This window comes from Artibeus jamaicensis, unplaced genomic scaffold (genome assembly GCF_021234435.1).
Source record: "Artibeus jamaicensis isolate MK-2021 breed Jamaican fruit bat unplaced genomic scaffold, CSHL_Jam_final scaffold_916, whole genome shotgun sequence".
Taxonomy (NCBI): Eukaryota; Metazoa; Chordata; class Mammalia; order Chiroptera; family Phyllostomidae; genus Artibeus; species Artibeus jamaicensis.
Window position 1 is genome coordinate 26449774 of NW_026522059.1, and position 17040 is coordinate 26466813.

The 17040-nt window shown below is 43.1% G+C and overlaps 1 protein-coding gene across 6 annotated transcripts in view; it reads right to left on the bottom strand.

The window, feature by feature from the left end:
• The window catches only part of GRHL2 (grainyhead like transcription factor 2), a 137314-nt gene that overhangs the window by 83629 nt on the left and 36645 nt on the right, over window positions 1-17040 (bottom strand). For 5 of the 6 annotated variants that reach the window (XM_053661208.1, XM_037133405.2, XM_053661207.1 and 2 more), the window contains exons 2-3: window positions 10544-10739; window positions 1115-1182 (exon numbers count right to left, since the gene is read on the bottom strand). In XM_053661208.1, coding sequence (XP_053517183.1) covers window positions 1115-1182; window positions 10544-10711 — 236 coding nt within the window. In that variant the 5' untranslated portion in view covers window positions 10712-10739. Of the gene's footprint in view, window positions 1-1114; window positions 1183-10543; window positions 10740-16010; window positions 16052-17040 lie in introns of those variants that run through there. The other variant, XM_053661211.1, reaches the window with a different exon arrangement.

The following is a 17040-nucleotide window of genomic DNA, read 5'->3' on the forward strand; positions in this document are numbered from 1 at the left end:
ATTAGAAAAAACCTGCAATAGAAAAACAGCCCTGGCTGGTATAGCTCAGTGGATTGAGCGCTGGCCTGCGAACCAGAAGTTCGCCAGTTGGGTTCCCAGTCAAGGCACATGCCTGGGGTGTGGGCCAGGTCTCCAGTAGGGAGCATGCGAGAGGCAACCAATCGATGTTTCTCTCACACACTGATGTTTCTCTCCTTCTCCTCTCTTTAAAAATAAATACATAAATAAAATCTTTTAAAAATAAAGTTAAAAACGAAAAACACTGTGGCATCTCCATTCCTCTGCAAGAGCAGAGACGTATCTGATGAGTTTGGAAGAAGTAGCTGAGAAGGGTTTCCTTTTTATGTCTGGATCCTCTTTTATGTCTAGATCATGTTGACCAAAAAACAAGGGATACTCTGGTCACCCCTGACATACCACAGGGAGGCCTGAAGTCCTCTCTGGGACTTGATGACGAAGGGTATCTAAGGCAAGACTGAAATGTTATGAATTGAAGATTCGAAATCACATTCTCTGATTGCCTTCATCAGAAATCAAACTGATTTTCTCTCCCTTTTTCATTTCAGTCTGTGTAACTGTGTCTTGTTTTTTCAATTGGTTCTTATTTCAACATTGCAAAAGAGGAGTGTTACATAATGAACTCCTAACACTTCCCTCGCTCCTGCACGCCGACAATGTCGGGCTGCCTCCCTGGGCTGAGAGAGAGCCCGCCTTTCCTTTGCCCTCATCAAAGTAGGCTCCAAGTGTCTCGACCCCTCAGTAGGCTGATCACAGTTCGACAGCTGAGGGACTGACAGAAAACTTCGGTCCAGCAGTGGGTGACCTTGCCAGCTCTCACCTCTAGGAGGATTTTCAGCCTCCTTGCAAGGGGGTCGGTATATTAAGAGCCTGCTGGTGAACTTTTGGATGCACAGCCAAGAAATGCAATTTTCTCTCCCTACCGAGAGATACTACTGTCTTTGTCCGGCCTTCAAAAAACAGATGGAGGAGGCTATGCTTCTTAACCCCTTCTCCTATCAAGAACAAAAACTATAGTTTAATACTGATGTTTTCAAAAAACACAGAACAAGAGTTATTTGGGAGGCCAGGCACAGTCCTTTACATAACACCATACCTTTTGTCCTGATCTTCTTGGCTGTCACTTGATTTGCTTATAGGCAGCAGCCTCTTGTCTCGAGGAACCTGGAAACATCAGCAACCATCAGTCAGACTTACACAGATGCAACTGTGACTATGTACAGGGTTAGATACCAGCATAGGCAAAAAAAAAAACAAAAACAGAAAACTGAAATGGAACCTTCTCCAGAAGAAGGTGGCAGGTTTTCTACAGCCAGGAGATGGTTAAAGGTTACATAGGTATGATGACAGTGGACTGGACACAAGTGATGCTAACCAGAGGCCACACCAGTCACGATTCCATTGTGCTCTTCTGGCACAAGCGGCTCTCCAGGACCTGCCCATCTCCCGAGCCCGCCCCACCTTGGGGGCAGATGGAAAAGGAACCTGATAAATGAAGGAAAACATCTTAGAGCTATAGCAAGCCTCCTGCTTAAGAACAGGGACTGACCCTGTACTCTGATGAGGGGCTGCAGGTGCTGACATGAAGGACAGCAAACTGGGCATGGACCTACATCCAAGATCACTCTACCCAGCAAAGCATCTAATTTCGAATCAAAGGACAGATAAAGAACTTCCCAGACAAGAAAGAACTAAAGGAGTTCATCACCACCCAACCAGTATTACATGAAATATTAAAGGCTCTTCTTTAAGAAGAAGAAAAAAAGATAAAAAATATGAACAACAGAATGGCAACAAATACATATTTATCAAAAATTAACCTGAAAGACAAAATAAATGAACAAGCAGAATAGAAACAGAGATACAGAGAACATTTTGACAGTTGCCACACAGAAGGGGGATTAGGGGGGTGAGTGAAAGAGGTGAAGGGATTAAAGGACAAATTGGTTCTCTACAGAATGGTCATGGGCATGTAAAGTACAGCGTATGGAATAGAGTCAGTAAGACTGTAATAGCCACGTGTGGCATCACATGGGTATAAGATTTACTGGGACGATCACTTAGGAAGTTATATAATATCTAATCACTGGGGTGTGCACCTGAAACTAATATAATCTTGTATATCAACTGTCACTGAAAAACAAAAAGTGATTAAAAATGAATGAATAAATAAATAAAATAAAAGAGCATTTACAAGAAGCATTTTTCTTCTGAATTCCCCTAGCAACTCTTACGGTTTCCGCTCACCTGAAGACATACACAAGCCCAGTCAGGGGGACTGGGGAGACCACATAGCAGGGTGGCTAAGAGTCAGGACCTAGACTGAACCGCCTGGGATCAAATCTCTGGCTCTGCCACTAACTAATGCTGCTTCACTTTTCTTATTTGTAAAACAGGCTTACTGGCAGTGTTATACCTCACAGGCTTGGGGTTTTTATGATAAAGTTTTTTTTAATTGAATATTAATTGCATTTGTTTCATTACCATTTAGTCCCCTTTCCCCTGCCCTCCCCCCAGCAGTCACCACACTGTTGTCCATGTCTATGAGTCCTTTGTCCTTTTTGCTCAATCCCTCTACTCCCCCGAACCTCCCTCCCCCACTCGCTGTCATCTGCTCTCATCTATGAGTCAGTCTCTGTTTTGCTCTTTAGCTCAGTTTGTTCATTCGATTCTACATATGAGTGAGATCATATGGTATTTGTCTTTCTCTGACTGGCTTATTTCACTTAGCATAATGTTCTCCAGGTCCATCCATACTGTTGGGAAGGGTAAAATTTTCTTCTTTTTTATGGCTGAGTAGAATTCCAATGTGTAAATATCTCAGAGATGTTTTATCCACTCATTTATTGATGGACACTTGGGCGGCTTCCACATCTTGGCAACTGTAATTAACACTGCAAGGAACATAGGGGTGCTTATGTTGTTTCAATTAGTGTTTTGAGTTCCTTTGGATATATTCCCAGAAGTGGGATTCATGGCGTTTTTAGTTAAACGAGTAAATTTTTTAAAAGTATTTAGATTGTATGGTACAATCTAAATAATTTATATTTATTAAATAGATATAAAATAAATCAATTACAAGTCCTTCATTCACATGTCAATGTTGAGAGTCTACAATATTCCAGACATTTTGCTAAGTGGTAGATAGAAATGAAATTAATAAAACATAGCTCCTGACATCTACTGAAGATGATACATACATAAGCATAAAATTTCTATACCAAGCACCCCATCCACATTCATAGCTGCATTATTCACAATAGCAGGTGAAAACAAACCAAATGTTCATCTCCAGATAAATAGATAAACAAAATGTGGTGTATAACATACAATGGAGTATTATTCAGCCTTTAAACAAAATTTCCGTATGTGCTATAATGTGAATGAGCCATGAAGAGATTACATTAAATCCCATGTGACTCAAGTCCACACACTCCCCTCTGAATGCCTGCCTCCAGGTTCCACCTCCAACATCTCTTCCCAGACTCCTGCATCAGTCTCTGAACTGTTCCCTTCGCCTCATCTCTGCAAACCCATTCTGGATCTGTTAAGAAACTCCAGAGTGATCTTAAAAAGGTAGGTCTGATCCCATTATGCTCTTACATAATACTCTTCAATGTTCCCTGTTGGTCTCAAGAACATGGCCTCCAGAAGCCTCCCCTCAACTTCAGCTGCCCCCATCGCTGCCACACGGACAGCCACACTGCCTCTCTGACCACGCACCCTCCTCTTGCAGCAGAGTCAGCACACAGAGTCCTCTCTGCCTGGAACACACCCACTCGCCTACCCCATCCCACTCATGCCTTCTCCAGGCTAATTTGTGAGCATACTTCAAGTCCCGTCTAAATGTCCACATCTCAGATTAGACTACAATCTCCAGGAGCGTCCCCCTTGTACATGGTTTTGTCCCAAGCGCCTGGAACGTAGCAGACCCTCACAAAAAACATGTTGAAAGAATGCATGGCTCAATCAAAATGGCCTGGAAAATACAAAACCCAAGAAGTAGGAGAAATAGGGATTCCCAACACTGAAACACGTCAGCACCCCCCAGTCTCATGGAGGTGCGTGTCACTATTGTCGAGGTGCACTGACTGATGAGGGCTCTGAGCAGGCTGCTCGGTGTAGGACACGCTGCAGCAAAGACCACTGCTCACTTTCCGGTGTGCTCCCATCTGGGCCACTCTGGACCGCCTTTACCTTTGACGTCCTAGAGACTGTCCTCCAGAGAAACTGAGACCTCTGAACTCCAGCCCCTCTCTTGAGTCTAGGTCCACCTTCCTATCTACCAAACATCCCTACCTGGACATACTACAAGCACATCAAGTACAGCATACAATTATCTTTCTCCTCATCACCTTTCTTCTGTGCTCCCCCCTTGGTTAATTAGTCATGGGGTTCCCCCACCAACTCTTTCTCTCTCACACACATACACACATACAGTTGCCAGCCTTTATTCAAACAAAAACTTAATGATTTCCTGAACACAATGCTTTGTCTCTGTTTAGTGTTTATTTTGGTGGCTGACTTAAGGAGAACCTCGTAAGTGCTGACCCAGGGAACCCCACTGTCATGTTTATGCCAGGTCTTCAACATTTTCTATCTGGGCGATTGCAATGGACGACTCACTGGACCCCCTGGCCCATAACCACCTCCCTGCTGCTGCGGCTGCTGCCGCCACTGCAGTGTGCACAGATCCTTCCTGCAGTCTATCGGGCCGATGTTCCAAATCCTCCAGTATTGGAGGAAATGGTGCCAAACAGTATGACAGAAGAATTTCAAGGCATTTTATTTTCTTCTTAAAATGGAAGGCTGTTAACAAAACAGCTTATAAATGTTTATTAAGTTATTTATTCACTCATCTATCCAGCAAAAAGCAAGGCCACATGCACCCAGTGCTGGACACCTATTTGAGAGAATAAAGCCCAGTCCACCAAGGGGGCTCTTTCAGAGGGATCTACCACCTTTCGGATCAATCTTCACAGCCCACCCCCGTCTGACCCCCATCACCACCGCAGTTCAGCAAAACTGACTACTTGGATTCCACCGAGTGCAACCCGGGGTTTGATACTTCATGTTTCCCCATCTCCTGCTCCCTTAGCCCGAAATACTTTCTCTCCAACTGTCCGCCTGACAAACCCTCCTCTCCATCCCGGCAGAGCAGGTGCTGCTTCCTCTGGAAAACCTAAACTCTGTGGGAAGGAGTCAGCCCCTCCTCACTGCCCGCAGAGCACATCCCTTTTACAGCACTTCCTGCCACGAGTTGTGGTTATAGTTTCATGGGGTCGTGTCTGGCCCAGACTGTGACCTTTCAGAGATGTTGAACTGGCTTTTGGTATCTAGCCCACCTCCACAATATCTATCCGCGTGGCTCGAAGGTCACAGCTAGTGAATAAATATTTATGGGCTGGATGGATGAATAGTTGGATGAATAAACTGATGACCATACAAATGGGCAACAGAACTGACAAAAACACTGGTTTTCAGCAGTACTAGGTTCTCAGAACAGCTGGAAACCAACTGGCCAGGAAAGCATATTTTCACTAGACCTGGAATCTGATGATTATGAACCACCAGCTTCATCAGGAAAAAATAAAGTGAGCTAAAGTAAGTTAAACTACTTTTAAAAATAACTTATTAATGGAATTTGTCATGTTTTTCTGTCGCACTCAAAATTCATCAGAAGGCTTTAGCACTTCTATTGGCAAGTAGCTGCAGGTGGATAGAAAACTGGGCTAGTACTTGAGCCCCTAAATTCCGAAAGATCCTGGCAATTTGGCCATTTTTACAACAGATACCATCTAAGTAGCTTCAAGTGTATATTTTAACAATTTGAACCCATTTTCAAATGGGTTAAGAAAAAGAATTTTTAACGGTGAGCAGTGTTATGGACTGAATTGTGTGCCCCCGAAGTTCAGAAGTTGAAGCCCTAATCCCCAATGTGACTATATTTGGAAAAAGGAACGTTAAGGAGGTAATTTAGTTTAAATGAAATCATAAGAGCAGGGCCCCAGTCCAGCAGGGCTGCTGTCCTTATAAGAAAAGACACCAGAAGTACACACGCAGAGAGGAAAGGCCACGTCAGGACACAGCAAAAAGATGGCCAGCTGCAAGAAAGAAAGAAAGAGAAACCAACCCTACCAGCACTGTGATCTCAGACTTGGAGCCTCCAAAATTCTAAGAGGAAAGAAAACAAGCCTGTGGTTCAGCCGCCCAGCGCATGGCAATCTGTCATGGCAGCCTGAGCAGACTAGTACAGTGTAACGGAACAGACATTAGGATTGACCTGTGACTGTGGGTCAGTCCCACCTAGTTGCCTGAACTATAAAATATCAAATATAGTGATGGGCTTCACCTCAGTGCTCCTAGGGTGACAGTTTTAAAATACAGGTGGAAAGACTTGGACATCGCCAAGGAAACACCAAGTGGCAATGACACGGGTGCTGCGGAAGGGCCTGCAGGCCCTGGGAGCCCGGGAATGGGAGGCCGCAGCAGCTTTGGGAGAGGGTTTGTCAGCAGCATCTGGGGTGAGATAGAAGATGTGTTTGGGACAAGGTCACAGCCATGTTCAGGTCCAGGCCGGGGCTGTGGAGCTCACAGAGGCAAGGCTGGGGCAAGGAGTAGATGTCCTTCACCACACTGGGCCACCTGATCAAGTACATGAAGATCAAGTTTCTGGAGGAGAGCCTCTCTTCTCCCTGCCCATCAGGGAATCTGAGATCATCAACTTTTTCCCGGGGGCATCCCTCTAAGACGAGGACTTGAAGATCACGCCGGTGCAGAAGCAGACCCATGCTGGCCAGAGGACCCAATGTGAGGCATTTGTCAACACTGAGACTACACTGGACATGTCATCTGGGTGTTAAATGCTTCAAGGTAGTAGCCAATGTTATCTGTGGAACCACCATCCTGGCCAAGTTCTCTAGTGCCCCTGTGCAGCAAGGCTACTGGGGAAAGAAGTCTGGCAAGGCTTCTCTCACACCAGCTCTTGCAAGGTGACCAGGGCTGTGGCTCTGTGCTGGTCACCTCATCTGCCCTCATGGGCCCTGGCCTGTTCTCAGTCCTGTGCCCAAGAAGTTGCTGCCGAAAGGTGGAACCGCCTCTGAGACCTACAGCTGTCTCACCCCCAAGCTCTGGAAAGGGCCCGTGTTCGCCAAGTCTCCCTGTCAGGAATTCACTGTCCATCTTGTAAAGACCAGTCCCAGAGTGTCTGTGCAGAGGATGCACAGTGGCTGCCACATTGTTTTATATAAAATAATATAATAATAATAATAAGGTGAATGAAGCGTGTTTGAAAAAAGACTTTGAAATGTATAAAGTATCATACTATGATATGCCTTTGCCAGCCTCTAAGGACAAGGACCAGCATTTCTTGAGTGCCTACAGTATGTCACATGCTCCTGTATGACCATGCCCAACACTGTCCCCTAAGGCACAGGTGGCAAACACAAGGCCGGAGGGCCCAGTCCGGCCTCCACCTTGTTTTATCCCGCCCAGCACCTTGTTTCCACCCAGCAGCAGCGCCGAGCTCTCACTTAACTGTTAAGAAGTAGTTACATGCGTACAGTCCTAAAATTACATTCGGCCCTTTAAAGGCAACCACGAGGCTGCTGTGGCCCCCAGTGTAAATGAGTGCGACACCCCTGCCATGAGGAATAACGCTCCAACCTCAGGAGTAAGAAAAAATGGTGATTATTACAAAAAGAATCAAATAGCATTCCAAAGAGGTATTAAAAGTCTGTCAAGTTTAAATAGTAAGATGGCAAGAAATGTTACAATGACTTCCCAGAATTTATCCTCAAAAAATAGACTCTCTTCTCGTTAACATTTTACTTTACTCCAGAAAGAAGGGCCACCCTCAATGCAGATATAACTTTGTTGTCGCTGTAAAACCAGCATGAATAAGCCATGAACATCCACAGGGCTGACTGGGGCCCGAAAATGATCACTTGGACACAGAGTGTTGGGAAACAAAACTAATTCTTTGATATTTAATACATTTCAAGCAAAAATAGAGTAAAGCTTGTATGAAATAAAAGAAGTCATGTAACTATACTCATCTAAGAAAATACTAAGTCCTAGAAAATATTGTATATTCTAAATTAATCCTGGAAAATAATAATTTAAGAGAAATAGACTTGGATACAAATTGAGATTCATGTAAAGTCCCCACTCTGCATCTTAAAATATTTACAGAAAACAATATGTCAATACCTTTAAATATTAAAAATGTAGAAGAGGAGAAGTAATCCAAGTTTTATAATTACTAATACTTAATTATTCTCTGGGAAATAAAATACATTGATTTCATAAATTACTAATGGTTTTTGTTATGTATGTTTGTCTTTTTCATGAAAAGAATTGCCATATAATAAAGATATATAAAATTATGTCCATTTCACAGCAATGGAATAAAATCTATTTGAAAAATAGAACAATGTATTTCTTCAAAATATATCTTAATATATTTCCTCCAAGCCTTATAAAACTATTAACTAACATATTATTTTAACATAGTTATAAAAGTTAGAAAAAGATGTAATAATGACCTGTGTGATTAAATCAGAGTGATTTTAATGATGTATTACTTGATATTAAAAATTGATGAAATTATCAAGTTTTAACTATTTTTTATTATAGAAAACTGGGGTTTCTTTCTAAGGATGAGACCATTTCCAGACATGATGCATGATCACAGGCATCCAACAAAGCTGAACCTCTGAGAAATGACCTCATACAGCAGGCAGCCTAACTGACAAGTTCTGTGTTTCTGTACCATCCTCAATAGATTTTGAAATTTTCACTGCAAAACATGTAGAATTCATCCTTGCATTTTTCAAATGAGCTCCTCAGTCAGAAAAAGAATTAAAAGTATAAAACAACCACAGACAAGACAAAGAGAAAGAAAAGCCTGCCATGAAACCATCTTTGTTTTTCAGGCTCATTTTTTTTTCAGGTGCTACTTCTTTGCTGGAGGAAAGCGCCCTACTTACATGAAATGTAGTCTAGGCCCTAACACATACTGTCCCCTACAGCCCAAGTCCCCAAAGCAAAATCCCCTCTTGCTATGGCAGGAGCCGTATTGGGAGTTTTACGCCTTCACAAGAGGGCTGTCGAATTCTGCCAACTCTGCTCCCTTGGTAAGGGAAAAGAGTCAGCAGAGACTAGCAAGGGTACCAGTGGAATATTCTTCATATACTTCTCTAGCACTTTCTGATAATAAGATGCATTTATCTGAGTTATTAATATCCTCATTTAAAATACCCTAGATGGTCTGACTTGTCAGTGACTCAACCTTGTTTTGCATCTTAGAAAAGGCGAGCTTGGCTTGGTTTCCATTCACCTCCCCGCAGAAGGAGATCTCCTGGGTGTTTTGGTGGGGAACATGGAAGAAGCTGGAAGAGGGATGAGTAACTGCAGGGAACTTCAGTGGAAGAGCAGGCCCGGGGGCACTCCCAGTTAGAGGTGGAGGGAGATCACTGGAAAGCATGAAATCTCTGGTTTAAAAGAGAAACAAGGAAAAACACAACTTGCAGAAGTGGACACTACTGAAGGGAAATAGGAAGTAGTAAGCAGGAAGGAAATAGGAAAACAAGCCCGAAGCCTGCTCAGAGGGAAATGGCTCCTTCTGGGAGATCTGCTCATGACAGAGGGAGAGGGGAATGTGGGGAATCAGTTCTTACTCTGAAATAAAAAGTTCACTGTGTCCAACCAGCACCATGAGCACCACCAGTCCCACCTTTGAGCTGATTCCCAGCATTAGCCAATGGTGTTTACCACCAAAGCAGGCAATAAGTCTTCTCATTCTGTAAATACCTGTTGATTTTGTACACTTCACTGGTTCTAAGGGAGCAGGTCATACCAAATACATGGTCCTTTCTAGTTGAGACAAACCATTGTTTGTTGTTTGATTTCTTGAAATACTCCTATTTTGAGGGTACTGTAGGGCAGGTATTTTTGTAATATAAGTATATTTATTTTGTTTTAAGGGCTTTTCAAAATATTGAGTACCCATAAAAACAAATGGAGACAGGGTTCTAACAAAATTAGGTTTTAGAATTGCTACAAAAGTCTATATCCCAAGAGCATTCCTTATAAAACTGAAAAGTCTAGAAACCCTGAATGCTTCTTTCAAAATGGAAATCTAAAGGCAATCTAAATGCCCAACAACTGAGCAATCACTAAACTATGGTATAGCCACGCAATATAATATTCTTTAGTCATGAAAAATAATAATCATAATGCAAAAGTATTTGTACTATGGCATGAGTAGGAATTATATGTTCCTTATGAGTAGGAGTCAAATAGCATGTGAACAGAGAACGCAGAAGAAAACCTCCTCTAATGGGTGGCAAGTTGTGCTTCATCGAAATCAAGGAGCCAATAAGAACAGATAGAGGCTGAATTCTGTAGGAGTGTGGAAATACTATTTGCTCTCTAAAGGGAATAAAGATTCTGTCTCTTCTTCCCACCATTGAGGGGAGGCCCTGGAGGCAGGGAGAGGAGGGACAGGGGCCGCAGGGACTACCTTGTAATAGTCGTACAGCAGGCCAAGGGCGGCGGCACTGTCCTCGTCACCATTGATGCTCATCATCGCCTTGGTGGCCGCAGTCAGCGGATTCTCCAAATATGACTTCCAGGCTTCATCCTCACTAGTGTAGGCTCTTCGGGTGTTGAACGGAGGGTCCGTGGGCATGGGCACTAAGGCCACCAGTCGTTTATTACTGTAAAAGCAAGAGAGATGAGAGGTTGGTGATCAGACAAGTATTCCTTTTCCCACTAATAATGTACACATTACATGGTGAATTTGTACCTCCCCATAATGGAGGAGAAGGATGATTGAAACTGAAGTGACTGCCACAGTGCATTGATAAAACCACTGATTTATTGATTTCACCATTGAATTCTCATATTGAATTCTCATTCATATGAGAATGATCTTTCAAAGGTTGTACAAGTAATATATGTTGGTCCCCTTCACACTTGGTTATCCATAGCTAATCATTCTAGGAGCCAAATTATTTTATTTGATTCTTCTTTTTTTAAAAAATTTTATTTATTTATTTTTAGAGAGAGGGGAAGGGAAGGAGAAAGAGAGGAAGAGAAACATTAATGTGTGGTTGCCTCTCGCACATCCCTCATTGGGGACCTGGCTTGCAACCCAGGTACGTGCAACCCTGACTGGGAATTGAATCAGTGACCCTTTGGTTCGCAGGCCAGCACTCAATCCACTGAGCCACACCAGCCAGGGCTGATTATTCTTCATTAATGAATATTACAGTGAAACCCTGTGAGGAAGCAGATTTCATTTAAACTCTCTGAGTTCTAATTAGAAATAAGTGCAATAATACATAATCACCCATTAATGATGATTAAAAATCATCTCATCTAGTTTTAATTAGAAATTACTAGAGAATAAAAGACTAATCCAAGTTCCTTAATTAAAAAAGGCAAAAGTAGTATAAGCTACTTTGCAAATAAGACATATTGTAGATATGCTGCATATTAAGGATAAGAAGCAAAGAGCTGAGACAGTATTGCCACAAAATCCTACTGTATTTAAGTGACCCAGAACCTACAGGTTACAAAAATCGCCATGGAGAATGAGGAGCGTGTCTAGAGAATTTTCAGTAGAGACTTCAGTAGAGATTTGATAGAAAGGAGCAGGAGCAATCACTTGCCAACCCTAACCAAACCAAACTTCAATAAAGCAGCAATTGACAAGGCCATTTCTTAAGGAGGATGTGATAATGACTCAGGTATCCGAAGACCACGGCATTCTTCCTCAGCTCCCAGGTCTAGGCCCAGCCGTCAAGCCATCAAGCTGAGGAGCCCACAGCGGCTTTGGCATCCATCTCAGGCCCTCATTCACTTGTTCTTTGAAATGGAAATAAAATGGAACAAAGAGACATTGTATTTCAACAACAACACCTCTTTCCACTCACAGTAACATGACAGGGAGGAGTGACAGGATTGGCAAAGGAAACACCTACACTAATTAATGGAAATTCAGCCACCAAGCATCTAGATGGTCCTTCGGTTCTAAAAGAGGTCCCTTTTTGTTGGCATGTCTCCAAGGACCTTCCTGTGGTAGAGGGTCTCCCAGCTCACTTTGTGATGGAGAACTGCTATGAACCCACAATGGTGTGTTGGGGGTCACTTATGTGCTGGTGTGCTGCCGTGCACTGGTATAAGTGCACCAAGATTGGTGTTAGAAAATAACACCAACATTGGGAAGACGTGTTTGGGGATGTAGGGTGGGAAATTCACCATCAGCGGGTTGAAATTCTCGGCGAAATGGTCTCCAGGCCCCTGATTTGAACTCTTTGTGCCTGTGGTTTGGTAGAACTGATTTGGGATAAAAGAAAGGATAGTAACCCAATTGCAAATGAACCGGATTAAAAGGATAAAATCAAGTTTCTGGAAGTAAATGAGAAAAGCCCTGTGGAAGGGTTTATTAACCATTAGGAAGGACGGTGACTCAGGAGTCGCAGAGCCCTAGACGGGAGTCCTCGCTCGCTGAGCTGGGGTTTCTTTGCACCTCAAGTAAGGACAGCAGTGCCCACCCTGCTTACTTCACCGTGTGATTGCGAGAATCACATAAACAAATGGATAAAATAGAGTTTTGTAAACTGTATGTGCTGTGCAAATAACAAGTATTGCCGTCACTGCACATGTCTACGTTCCTGAGAAATATGTGGACACGCCGATTTTGGGTAAAATTTATTATAATTTAAAAGTGCTAGCAATAATTATTAGTAAAAGAAAAAGTGAAGTTTAAGTATTTATGAAGAGCCCAATAGGTACCACACTCCCTGCTTCTTACGGAGGACACGGTGGCAAATGAAACTGGTACTGCCCCGTAGCCATGTGGCTTGCTGTCCAGCGGGGCAGAGAGTACCACAGGAGGGATGACTGTGAGGCAGAGAAATGGGCGGGGTCATGAGGTAGATGACAGAGGTGACTAACCTAATCAGAGGGTCAAGGAGGAACCGAAGTTTCTACAAAGCCCTGAAGCATAGGTAGCACTGTGCTGGTCAGTTTTGAAATGGCACATGTGGGAGATATTTCTTAAGGTGAAGAAGATTTTGGCAGAATAATAAAATCTTCTGACAAGAGGGGCCCCTGTGTACTCATTTTGAAAGCTCAGCTAGGGAAATTTGCATGCTTTGATCTAACAGCAAAATAATAGAATTTTTTGTGTTGTAAAAGTTATTAGTCATATAGGATAAGGTTGGATTTGGAGGCAGAAATGTTGGTGGACTACTAAAAGTCTACAGTTAGAAGAGATAAGGACTCTGGAGAGAACCCAGAAGGCAGAGGTGGCGGGCCCATGTCGTTCCAGTGCCAACCGCTCCCCGGCTTCCACAGTTGTTGAGTTGGGGCCTCCCTGGGTGCCTGGTCTGCAGCCTCCACTTAAAGAGTGAAATACAGGATTCTGGGTCCTACTCATTGCCTGTGAGGGCCCAGGCGCCATGCACACTTCCTAAACATGTTCAGTCCTACAAGAAGGAATGAAGAGCTTCCTGTTATTTGCAGTTACCTCACTGTCAAAAAAGATAAGGGTTTTATTCTGCTTCATGCCTAGGAGAAGCACATATTGCTGGGGGAAGGGAGTGTTCATTACAACACTGGCTGATTTCCAAAAGTTTTCCAGGAAGTGCCAGGCTGACGAATGACAGCCAACTCTTGACATACACTAAGCAGTGTCCCACTTCACTGGCAAGATTTTTCCTTGAGTCTTCCTTCTTAAAGTCCCTGCTCCCTCCTGCTGAGCTTCCTGGATTGCTGATTTCATCTGTTCCCAGCACAAACGCTCCCTCGTCAATTTGGATTCATCAGCCTTTCCCCAGTGATGAAATGGCTGATGAATCCTTACACGATAGATAGGAAGAAATATTCTGGGAAAGCACACTCATTTCTTTTAAGATTTTTGATGGCCAAAGGGGCCTTTTGTGCTCTTCCTGTGAATTGCGTAATGACTTTGGTATTTTTTTCTTCACAGATTATAATCTCTCTGGTACAAAGCACTGTTGAATAAAGAGCTGGGTTTTATAACAACAGGATAATCTCTCTGGTACAGTGAACATAAAATGTAGACTGGTTGAAAAAGGAAAGTTTCACAGAGCAGCTTTTGCCAAAATTTGGAACAAATTCTGTGGTTCATTTCATCACTGTTCTAACTCTGCTACGATCGACTTTTTAAATATACTTTGTGTAGCTTTAGTTATATTAGGTTCTGGGTGGCCTCAAACACCGAAGTGTAAAGAGCAACTCTAAACTCGATCTCTGGATCTTCTCTGGAAAAAAGTCTAGATTTGGCACCTGAGTATTCACAGCAAGGCTAAGGCTGTGTTAGATCATGCATATACCTTTTCTGTCCACATTTGTTTTGCTATCCACTGCTTGATTTTGTGGATGTTGGGAGCACAGTGGAGAGATGAGTCATCAGCTTTGTAGTGAAAGAGGTGGGGCAGTCACGTGACTGAAATCACAAGCAACAAGCCCAGAAACGCTCCAGATCGCTGTCAGAGGCTGCCCGCCACCCCCTGCCCCCAGCATTAATAAGAGTCTAAGGCCGGAATGCTTTCCTGGAAGAAGCTTATGAAACTTAGCACACGTCTTTACCTCCTACAAGTACGTGTAGTAACAGTCAGCAAATCCAGGCATAAATCTACTTCACTTGGGACCACAAAACACAAATGAGGAGAGTGAATTGTTCATACAAATTATCATTTGCAATCCATCTCTCATCATCCATTTCTTTCATAACTTCTAGAAGGAGCACCGGTTTTGTTTTTCCTGTTGTTTTGGTTTTTGTTTTTTCTGTAATCTAGGGGGAGGATGGTTTTGGACTTGAATAAATCTCAGTTTTAATCTGTTCTGTCCCAGGAGATCTCCAGTGATACTTATCTCCTAGAACAGGGGTGTCAAACTCATTTTCACCAGGGGCCACATCAGCCTGGAGGTTGCCTTCAAAGGGCCAAATGTAATTTTAGGACTGGATAAGAGTAACTACTCCTTAACAGTTAGGCGAGAGCTTGGGTAGAAACAAGGTGCCGGGCCGGATAAAACAAGGTGGAGGGTCAGATTTGGCCAGTGGGGCTTGTGTCTCCCACCTGCAGCCTAGAATTTTCCCTCCAACATTGTTCCAGAATTGCCACAACAGCATGTAGCAAAAGCCATAGTAGAGCACTTTCAGAGTTAGATAATACAGTCGGCAACTTCCACCTTGGTATAAATCACTTTAAATCACTGCCTCTCTCTTTCTGTCTCTCATCTCTATCTCTATCTTTCTCCAGGAAAAGCAAACTGGCATATTGTGGGGAGGAACTGAAGCTTTGACCAATAGCTAGTGAGGAACTGAGATCCGCTGACAACCACATGAATGAGCTCAGTAGATTCTCTAGAGCCGAGGCTTAAATTAGTCATAGCCCCAGATATGAACCTAACTATAACCTTATGACGGACCCTGAGTCAGAACCAGTCAGCTCAACTGCTCTCGAATTCCTGACTATCAGAAACCATGAGGTAGTTAATATTTGCTCTTTTTCCTGCTAAGTTTTAAGATATGTTTCACAGCAACTGGCTGGTGTAGCTCAGTGGATTGAGCGTGGGCCTTTGAACCAAATGACCATGGTTCAATTCCCAGTCAGGGCACATGCCTGGGTTGCAGGCCAGTTCCCAGCAGGGGACGCATGAGAGGCAACCACACATTGATATTTCTCTCCCTGTTTCCTTCCCTTCCCCTCTAAAGATAAATAAATAAAATCTTTTTAAAAAGATATGTTACACAGCAGTAGATAATTAACACTTTCCTAATAAGTTTCCCTGCTTTAACCATTACTCCCCCTTCCCTCCAATCTATTCTCAACAATACACCATCTAGAGAAATCCACTAAAACATAAATCAGCCCTGACAGGTGTGCTCAGTTGGTCGGGCATTGTCCCGAAAGTGAAATGTCGCTGGTTGGATTCCCGGTCAGGGCACATACCTAGGTTGCAGGCTCCATCCCCAGTCAGGGTGCGTGGTCCTGGCCAGTCATCCTGGCAAGTCGTCAGGGCGAGTGCGAGTCAACCTATTGACACTTCTTTCCTTCTTTCCTTCCCATCCCCTCTCTCTTAACTAAATAAATAAAATCTTTTAAAAAAACAAAAATCACATCACGTCACTTCATGCTCACTCCTGTAGCGATCCTCCACTTCCCTTAGAGTAAAAGTCAAGGTCCTTCCAATGGTCTGCCGGACCCTCAAGGATCTCACCTCCCTTATATCTCTGACCTCCTCTCCTAATACTTTCCTCCTTACTCATTCTGATCCTGCTACCCTGCTTATGTCTCTACCTTAGGGCCGTGGCTCCAGCTGTTTCATCTTCTTGGAATGTTCTTCCCCCAAATACCCATGGCTAACACATATTTCCTCTAAGTCCAATCTCACCACTATGAGACTTACCCTGACTACCTGATTTAATGTAGTGACCTGTCTCTACCCGCCCTGAGATTTAAATCCCTCTAGGACTTTTGATCTCCATTATTCAGCTCTCTAATCCTTCTCTCTTCCCCCGTCACCATCTTTTAACATTCCATGTAGCTCTCTTATTGACTGTTGTTTGGTGTTCATTGTTTGTCTACCCTCATGGGAATGTGTTCTCCACAGACCTGGGATTCTTTGTTTTGTTCATGGCTACATGACACGTGGTGCCTGCTTCATATGTGGTACTCAATTAACATTTGTTGAATGTATGAATAAAAGTTCCCTGAGGAATTGAAGTGTAAGTTGGAGTTTTAAGTATTGTGAAGGGAATGGGGACGCTATCTGTTTCATCTTTTGATAAAATCCATTTATAACATATTTGTAAAGTTGGTTGTGAATTATGAAGTTCTATACAAATGCGCATTGCCTTGATTTTAGGAAGTACAGTTGTAAATTTACTTTAACAACCATTCATCCCATTTATAAGGAAATTATCTTTCCCTCAGGTCCTAATGATTGCCTTCGAATTAAACAAATGATATTTCACTCTTC